Source organism: Agelaius tricolor, unplaced genomic scaffold, assembly GCF_023055355.1.
Source record: "Agelaius tricolor isolate 1412-34295 unplaced genomic scaffold, bAgeTri1.0.p SCAF_9, whole genome shotgun sequence".
Classification (NCBI taxonomy): Eukaryota; Metazoa; Chordata; class Aves; order Passeriformes; family Icteridae; genus Agelaius; species Agelaius tricolor.
In genome coordinates this window covers 34513281-34523415 of record NW_027269269.1, presented here as the reverse complement: position 1 = coordinate 34523415, position 10135 = coordinate 34513281, and the positions used below count along the sequence as shown (strand labels likewise).

At 43.7% G+C, this 10135-nt stretch overlaps 1 protein-coding gene across 1 annotated transcript in view; it reads right to left on the bottom strand.

The window, feature by feature from the left end:
- Window positions 1-819: 819 nt before the first annotated feature.
- MAP6 (microtubule associated protein 6) overlaps window positions 820-10135 on the bottom strand; it is a 45598-nt gene continuing 36282 nt past the window's right edge. Inside the window, exons 2-3 of the mRNA XM_071433648.1 lie at window positions 6698-6911; window positions 820-4905 (exon numbers count right to left, since the gene is read on the bottom strand). Of these exons, the coding sequence (XP_071289749.1) occupies window positions 4705-4905; window positions 6698-6911 (415 nt within the window). The 3' untranslated portion in view covers window positions 820-4704. The remainder of the gene's footprint in view (window positions 4906-6697; window positions 6912-10135) is intronic.

Here is a 10135-nt window from a genome sequence, read left to right as displayed (position 1 = left end):
GAAAGCAGCACTGTTACTAGCATGTGGTCACAAATGGAATAAATTCAGAAAGTGATTTGTAAACAAGGCAGGGAAGCAAAATAGCATCCTTAGCAACAGGAAGGTAGAAAAGGTTTGGTGGCCCATGGATGTCAACAGAGAGGAGGAGGTGGAGGAGAGGTTTCAAAATCGTAGAATCATGGAATAGTTTGGATTGGAAGGGACCTTAAAGACCACCTTAAAGACCTTAAAGGCCCATGGATGTCAACAGAGAGGAGGAGGTGGAGGAGAGGTTTCAAAATCGTAGAATCATGGAATAGTTTGGATTGGAAGGGACCTTAAAGACCATCTAGTTCCAAACCCCCATGCATGGGAAGAGACACCTTCCAGTAGACCAAGTTTTCCAGGTTTGGTTTAGGGAGAAAATAAAAGCTGTAGGCAGTTGAAAAAAGTGTGATTAACATTGGTAAATACACATCATCCACCCTCCCTCCAGCTCTCAATGGGATTTGGTCTCTGCTCCCTGAGCCAGGACAAGGTGGACATGAGCAAGGCACTGGACGGACTCTCCACTGAAGATATTTTTTATAGAAAATAAAAGAAAACTTGGCCATCCACATGACTTCACTGTCCATCTTTGCATTTGCAAACACTTCCAGCTCATGCCAGACTGGTCTGAGATTAGCAGGCACCTAAAGGGAGTCAGATTGTGCCAGCCCAGCTGTCCCCACAGCAGGCATGGAAGTGGCAACTCTAAGCAACACAACCTCATTTTGGTTGGACAGACATTTCTTTCACTTAACTGTGCTTCTGATTGAGAAAACAAGATCAAGGAGGAGGTATTTGTCTTCAGCATTTATTTATCATTGGAAAAAGAACCCTTTGAGCAAGCAAAGATCACAAGCACATCACAATCAATTGGCGGTACATTAATGTGTGTGTGTGTGTGTGTGTGTGTGTGTGTGTGTGTGAGACTCTCATCAGAATATCAACAAGGAAAAAGCACCACAAGGAGGTGTGCTTAACATGTTTACAAGAGACAATTTGTGATACGCAACCAAACCCAGGCCACAAAATATTAATTAGACACTTCCTATCTGCCCCCCAAGAGGCAAGAGTTTGTGGAATGCATGGGCACCAGGTTTTGGCACCGGCTGTGCTGCAAATGAAGAAGCAAGTGATCAGTGTGCAAAGCAGTCAGAAAACAGGAGCTCAGTCAGCAATTAGCACCATTTTGCAGAAAGGAGTAACAATACAATACAGTGAAAATGTGAAAGCAAGCAATAGCACAGGAACTCTCACAGGGTAAAAAGCAAAACATTTCTTTTTTTCCTTTTTACAAGAAAAGTAAAACATATTACAAATCAGCAGTGGAACAGAATCAGCATTGTGGTAGCTGGAAACACAGAAGAGCAGAGCACTGTTTCCCGGTGGGATTGACAAGTTCAGAGCCCAAAGTGAATTTGAAATGGCAGAGATTTGGTCTCCTTTCTGATAAACCTGAGTGGGTTGGATGGGCATAGAGTCTGTGGAAGGTACAGCAATGCAGGATTTCACCCTGAGGCTTGCCTCTGCTGTAGTTTCTGGTATGGTATTCAGTGCAGTGCCAGCCCATGTGCTTGGATGTGTGTGTGCTTGGATGCGTGCTGCAGATGTGGTGCATATGGAACAAAAGCCAGGATTTCTATTCCTGTTTTGTTAATGTGAGAGGAAGGTATCCAGGCCTTACCAGTCTCCCAGGCTCTTTCTGCAAAGAAAACCTTTCAAGGACCATTCATCCCACCCAAAGAGAGGTGTCAAAAGCAGGCAGCTCAATGGTCCTTGGAAAGTTCCTTCACTATAGAGGGAATTAAAACCACTGGCTAGCACTTCATATCTAGCTTTGTAGTGAGCTCATGGAATAGCTTGGGTTGGAAGGGACCTTCTAGTTCCAAGCCCTCTGCCACCAAAAGACCTCATGTGTTATGGAAACAGAAAGCTACATTTTGACCACTCACTGTGTATGTTTCAAACACTGTGATAGATGCTCTTCATTAAGAAGAAACCATCCCGAGTTGGATAATCAGCAGTTCATCCAGAGCCATGGAGATGCTTGGATTAGGTAGTCTGAGCATCTTAGTGATGTTCCTTGGTAAAGTTTAGTTCACCTTGAAGTCAAGGACTAAATTCTCATTGAATTCCAGGTGAAAACGGTGGCAAGTGTGGTGGATCTTTAAATGTGAAACTCAGGGCTGAAAAATAATAGGAAGAACTGTTTTTCATGGTCTGTCCTTGTGTAAGATTGGTGTGTTGAGCCATTTGAACTGTCTAGTGCCTTCCTGATGTGTTCTGCCTGCTGTGACATATCATCTTCACAGCTTATGCTACATCCTGTAGGAAAGGACAGTGTGAAGATACATGAAGCATCTTAAAAGCCAAGGAATCACACCAAGTCTTGGGAGCTGCTCTTCTCTGGCCAGTTGTCCCTTATGTGACAGGTTGGAAGAGCTGTGAGCAGCATGGCAGCATGCCTCCCTGTGAGCTCAACACAAGCCTTGTGCCAAGCTGCTCTGGACACGGAGCTGAGCAGTGCTGCAGGGGCTTCTGAGCACTCAGAAAAGCAATGATCAATATGGACAGGTCAGCATCTCTATGAGGCATGCACATAAAAAAACAAAACAAAACAAACAAAAAAAAAAGGCAAAAAAAAAAAGCACTACATTCACAAAGATTTCCACAGTTTTACTTCCTGGAGGATTTTCCCTGGTTTCCTCCTAAACAGCAGAGGTTTTAAATATATATATATATTTCTATATATGAATATATATTTTCCACATACACAACCTGACTAGCTCATAGCACACAGTTCTAACACAGCTAAGCTGGGGATTACACCACTGAATTCAGAACACTACATTTACTGATACTCAAAGGTTTAGGCTGTTAGCGCAAGGCAAACAGGACACATCACATGATACACTGAACTTGGCATTTATTCATTACTAAGGCCAGCAAATGTCACTATCTGTATATCACAGAGCTTTCCTCCTCATTGGAAAATTTCACTCAACCTTGTAGTCCACCACTCATTTATGTTTCCAAAAGACTAATTCTAATGGGATGAAATCCCAAAAAAGGGACTCCTCACCCTCCCAACCCATCCATTTTTTCTGCTAGATAGCTTCACATCTCTAAAATACCCCTAGCAATAAGACTTTCCTTATTCCACCACCTCTACAGCAACACACCACCTCCCCACTCTACCTCCCATCTCTGTCTTCATGCTTCCCAATTGTCCACTGGAAATTTCAAGCTGGACTTCACATTAGGAGAGAAAATTTGGAGCTGCAAAAATAAGGAACAAGAACCCTGCATCTTAACTTGCAGCCACTCTGCTCTGGGAGAGTCCAACAGCTCAGTTTGGTGGGACAAAAATTAATCCCTATGCATTTACGACCCAATCCAGAAGTTAGGCACATAAATTTGGATTGGGACCACAACTCTCCCACTGATCCAGTGACCCAGATTCTCTGGCATGCAATGCCATCTGTTGGGCCAATTCATACTTGCTGACAAATGGTCCTGCTGTGTTTAGGGCTTCCAAACTGGTCCTGGGGATTTCTTAGTGTAAGAGCATGGTAAATATGACTGAAACCCTGAGATCTTGTCTGGAGGGAGTCTAGGGATCCCAGAAACTTTTTTATGGCCCTCTTGAGTTGCCCATTAGCCAACATGAACATAAACAGCTGGAAGAATAGACACAATGGGGGCTGACAGCTCTAGCCAATCTTGGTGACACATTTCTTTCTACTCCTTGGAAGGTCATGCCTGCAAACTAAACCACTTTTTGAAACCTAGCTCTGCCTATTGGCATCCCAGAAGTGAAGAAAGCAGATCAAGATTCAAAGCAAAACAGGAATAATTAATAAGATCCATAACTTAGGGGAAACAATAGGGAAGAACAACCTGCTGATAACCTAGTCTAACCTGCCATGTCACTGGAAAGTCTTCACTGCTCACTGCACCTTCCCTCACCAATTTTTATTTTTTTTAATCAAGGACTTCAAGTGGTATTGATGAGTGAAGTTGCCTTGATGCAGCTAGATGTACTCCCAACTACCCTTAGGGAGGATTTGGCCCTTTACTTCCATGGGATCTCCTTTGCTGTTGCTTCTTGGAGCAGAATTCCCATGAGTGTCAAAAGGGGAAATCATTCTTGGCCACATCATTGATTTTGGTGTATTTACAGCATGTCCATGGCACCATGAATTAATCTGATCCTCTCTGCCTCCAAACCCCTTTACCTGTTGACACCAGTGGGAGATGACACAATGGCCAACCCAAAAGGGCCTCATGGGATGAGAGCACAGCCCCTCCTTGGCTCAATGGGCACTTCCATGCTGTCAAAGCACTGAAGAACCAAGCCCAAGGAAAGGGGAAAGCTGTTGGATGTAATCACTGTTGATCCATCACCTTCATCTCTTAGGACCCTGCTTATACATTCTCACATCCCTCACTCTGTGCAGAGCCGTGCAGGCAAAGCAGAACAACCTGACCTCAGAAACAAGGATTTCCTAATCCTCCTTGGAAATAAAACAGAAAAGCTTCTAATACAATCAGAACAAAAAGCAGATTAGAAGCCTCTAATTAATTTTGTGGCCTTTATTTAATCAAAGGGAAAAAAATAAAAAAGGAAGGAAGAAAGAAAGAAAAGGAAAAAAATTGAGAAAGAAAGTGCAGTGACATTTACTCTTTTGCCTCAGCCAGTTTATTGTTCATCTCTTTACTTTTCTCCTTGTCTTCTGGCTTTGCAGTGTTGGAGGTCTCGGCGCTCTTTTTCTTGGCAGCCCGGCCAGATGCAATCTGCTTGTCTTTGGCCTTTTTCAAGGGTTTATGGCTTGTTGTGGTCTTTTTTGGTTTGGAAGGCTTTGTGCTAGGCTTTTCCACCTGCATGGAGAGCGACAGGCAAAACAACGACATAGAGATGGAGAAAGAGAGAGAGAGAGAGAAAGAGAGAAGGAGAGACACAAGGACAAGTGGAAAATAGGATTCAGATCTGAAACAGCACAAATGTTACTTATCTGCTCATCTCTGCCCTGCCACAAAGGCAGGGGACCAGCTGAGCTTATGCTGAGTGGCAAATGGCCAGCTCCTTTCAGGATGCCCTGAAGTCAGTGCCCCTGGAGCCAGCAGAGCCCATTGTATCCAGATCAGGATAGAGCAGGGTGAATAGGAGAGGGAATATTATCAGTAATTTTTTATCAATTTCTGCATCTTTCTCTGACTTCAGGAGGGGTTTTGCAAACCCACAGAGGATTGTCTCTCTGGAAGCAGAGAAATGATGCTCAGGGCAAAGAGGCTGCTATAAGTCTCCATCTTTCTTGCAGGAGAGGACTCCTCTGTTTGTTCCTCCCAAAACAGAGGAAAATTACCTTGGGATACCTGAGGTGCAGAACGCTAATTGGCACATGAGAAAATTCCACAACATCTTGTTTCTACACCCCCAAAATAGGAAGGACAATTACAAAAATTAAGGGAGAACAGAAGCCTTCATCTCCTACATGCTCACCCTACAATCCCTCTCAGTCCTCACAGATCTAAGCACTCATCAACTTAGGGAACAACTTATGGTCCTCTGTTTAAAACTTCACAGACTGACTCCTTTAATATGCAGATCCTCAGCTGGTTCTAGAAAACAAGGTTGGAAAACATTCCAGCTCAGGCCCTTCTTAACACATGTTCTCAATCTGATCCAAGCCAGAAGTGCATACTGTCAAAATCTGTGTAATGCTCCGAATTAACGACAGATGTCTGGCTCCCAGCATAAAATGCAATGTGGGGCTCCTAAAGTTTTGGAGGGAGGAAGAAAAAGCTGCCTGGATAATCACATAGGAAATGACAACAGAAAAACCCTTTTCATCTCAGCCCTACCCTCACTCGATGTAGGGCACTGTTGTCTCCAAAGTGCCTCAAGCTGTCCCAGGGCCCATAGAAGTGTAGAACATTTTCGGTTGGAAGAGTCCTTAAAGAGCATCTCATTCCCTACCCCCTGCATAGGCTGGGACATCTTCTACTACACTTGGTTGCTCCAAGCCCCTTCAAACCTGGCACTGGACACTTCCAGGCATGGGGCAGCCACGGGGCCTTACCACCCTCACAGCCAAGAATTTCTTTCTGATATCCCTTCTAGCCCTGCCCTCTGGCAGTGTGAAGCCACTCTCCATTGCTCTGTCCCTCCAGGCCCTCATCCAAAGTCCCTCTCCAGCTCTCCTGGAGTCCTGTTAAGCACTGACAGGGGCTCTGAAGTCCCACCAGAGCCTTCTCTTCTGCAGGCTAAACATCCTCAGCTCTCCCAGCCTGTCTCCGTAACAGAGGTGCTCCATTCTTGGAGCATCTCCATGGCCTCTTCTGGACTCAGTCCAACAGATCCATGTCCTTCCCATGCTGAGGACCCCAGAGTTGGAGGCAGCAGTGCAGGTGGGGGTCTCACAGAGCAGAGGGGCAGAATGGAACAGTGGGGCAGAATCCTCTCCCTGACCTCCCTGTCCATGCTGTGGGATCAGCCCAGGACCCTGTTGGCTTTCTGGGCTGGCAGCACACATGGCTGGGACGTGTTCAGCTTTTTATTCACCACCATCTCCAAGGTGGATCCCAAGGTGGACCTGCTGGCTGGAATGAGGATACCACATAAGGGGAGTGACAGCAAGCAGTGTCCAGCCCAGCCTGGGCTGTTTCTCACCTTTGGAGGTTCTTTGTAGGGTTCACAGTAGAGAGTGCGTATCCTTCTGCGTTCCAGGTATTTGTTATCAGCTGGAGAAGGCTTACTGGTTTCCCCCTTGAACTGAGCACTGTAACTGGTTTCATGGGTCATTTTCTCCTCTGGTGGCTTGTACTGGGGCTTTGCTTTTATCGCTTTCACGGGCTTGACATCTATCCAGGGTCTGAACTCATTTCTACAGATCAAAAAGGAAAAGGGTTCAGGAATTAAAACAACAGGAGAGCAATGATAACACGGGAATGGAGTCCTGCATTGATCAACCAAGTCTATTAAAATCAGTTAGTCCTGGACACCCCTTAGCCATGCCTGTAAGTAGAGATTGGTATGATTCCACATACATTGAACCTATTAGACAGAAAAGTTTTGTTAATTCCATACTAACAGATAAATAATTGGGACTAACAGATAATTAATTAACACAATACCAAGTAAGATGTAAACTCAAGCAGAGCAGGGAATGCAATTTATCAGCTATATGTTGAGCTGTGGCTTTCCTTTATTAACTGATAGTGAATTCCTGAATTGCAGGGAAAAAATAACACTGTCTTTCGTTTCTTTTGGACAGAGATGAAACTTCTGGTAGAAAAAAGCCCCAAACACAATTAAAAGTGTGGATCAGTGTGTTCTGGACACATTCTGCTTCCCATCCACAGCCTCCTTCTCTTCCATCTTGTAGTTCTTCCCAATACAACACCAACAGCCTTCCAGGCTTGAAGTGAAACATTTCAATTTCTCTCTAAAACTCAGCATTCACCTGAGAATGGGGAAAGAGAAACCCTAAAGCGATTGCTAACTTGGGGGATTGTGCTCAGACATAGACCAAGACAGTGTTTAGATCCTTAAAACTCCAGTGCAAGCCAGGATCTATCCCACCAGTGCTGATCCAAGCCCTCTGCAAAGGGGTAAACTTTCCTTGAAAATCACAGAGCTGCAGAATGGTTTGAATTGGCCAGGACCTTAAAGTTCATCTCATTCCAACCCCTTTCCATGGGCAGAGACACGTTCCACTAGACCAGGCTGCTCCAAGCTCTTGTCTTAATTTCAGGACTTCCAAGGAATTAACCCTCTAAGTTACAGATCCTGCCCCTCCTGCCTGTTTCACTTAACCACTTCTGGGTTGTACTACTCATTTTCAGCCTGTACTACTAGGTATGCTGGTTTAAAAGACAGGTGTGAAAAATGCGTATTATATGATTGGCTTTTCACGAATATTAAAATGAATATTATATGTGTTATCTTAGAAAGTTATGCTGTATTCATTTTTTAAAGTAGTGTGTTAAATACAGTTTTAGGTTATAACATAATGTTAAAAGAGAAACTATATATATGTGAGATATTTTTTTAAGAAAGGAATGAGGTACTCACACCAGATAGCAGCCACAGGACACCTAAATCTTTCAGAGAAAAAGAATTTATTGCTCCATTATCAGAAGAAACGAACTTCTTCCCACCTCCCACTCAGCCCTGGACACCATCAGGATTAAGAGGAAGAAGCTGACACTGACCAGACAGAATCCTGTGTTTGAATGGAATTTATGCATCATGTATGAGGTGTATGAATATGAGACAGACTATTGTTTTTAAGGGTTAATCCTCTGTTAATGTGTGTCCTTTTTCGGGCTTATTTTGCCAAGAAAAAGGTACTCGGACTGTTCATAACTCTTTGTTCCTATTGTCTCATATTGTCCTAATCTCAGTTGTCCAAATTATTATTACTCTAATTATATTGCCATTTTAATAACGATTTTATTACTATTAAACTTTTAAAATTTTAAAAAACAAGTGATTGGCATTTTTCACACAGGTGTCTACCAAGGAAGGCAGGAACCTTCCTGGAATGGAAAATATGATCCCCTCCTTACTATTGTAACTCCAAAATTATAGGGCTCTCAGGCAAAAACAAGGGAAAAGGAATAACAGTTCTTTACTAAAATAGATATATGTAAATATAAATATAAATATAAATATAAATACAAATATAAATATAAATACAAATATAAATATAAATATAAATATATAAATATATAAATATATATAAATATAAATATAAATATAAATATAAATATAAATATAAATATAAATACAAATATAAATATAAATATAAATATAAATATAAATATAAATATAAATATAACACGAGGCAGACGAACATCAGTGACAACATAGTTGTCAACAACAGCAAAAACAACAAAACAGAAAAAATTTCCCAAAATCAGCCTTTTCCAGCCCATCAAAATCAGCTTTTTCCATCATGCACCTTTGATGCAGTTATGATCCCAGCCGCCAGGGGTGCTGCTGGCTCCTGCTGGGGCAGAGAGGCTGCAGTGAGTCCCCCACGGCTGCGGGGGGCGCTGTTGGCTCAGGGTGAGGCAAGGGGAGGCCCAAGCCAGCGCTGAGCCGCCCCAGGGAGGAGAGAGAAGGTGGAGCACGAGGGGTGGTTCTGTGTTCCCCTGGCTCTCACATGTCCCAGAGGATCCAGTAAACAGCCATGAGGTGCTCTCTCCTGAGAGAGAGGAGATGGGAGCCCAGTTTTCCCCTGAGACACCCAGGTAGATGGTGTTATGAGTAGAAAAGTTGTCCATTTTTTTTAAAGGTTGCAGAGTTAACACGTTAAACCAATTGCTGCTAAGTTGGATTTTTAACTACTTGTTGTTAATAATTTCATGTTGTAGTCACCTGTTGTTAATACTTTTTCTTTAATTACCTGTTGTTGATGGTTAGAAATCCCTCTTTGTCGAGTATCACCTTGCTGCTTCCTGGAAAATGGCACCCGGGACTGTGAGGAGGAGGTGACACTGGGGCTGGTATGCAAATGAGGAAACACCTCACCAAATCCATCAGGAAAAACCCCTAAAACAACGAGCCACCATGGAATTAAGAGATCTAAGTGATGTCTAGAGGTGAGGAATGGAATTCAGTGTCTGCTAAGAGCCTGGATTCTGAGGACCTTGAATGTCAAACTGAAGAACCAGGAATCTCCTGGTGCTCTCATGAGGATGGAAGCCCCCACTCCGCCTGCAGACCAGCAGACACAGCTGCCCTCTTCCTTCTCCTCCAAGTTACTCCTGGGAGAAGTGGCGGCGTGGGCGCAACCCATCGGTTCTCCCCACCCGAGCTCATTTTTAATAAAGGCATTAAAAAAGAGAAAGATCTCCTGCCCCATTTATTTCAGATGGCGAGGAGCTTTCTCCCAGCAATGGCGGGTACTGAAAAGTCCCAGTCCAATATTCGCTCCTGAGGGCAGTGGCCCACCAAAGGCAAGGAGAAACAGGAAGGAAGGCTCATCGGTAGCAGGGAGTCCCCCTGGGCAGGATGAGAGGAATAGCGGATTTGTCTTTACAAACAAGCTGTGGGTCTGCTGGTGGATAAACCTAGCACTGGGAGATAAAAGAAACCATG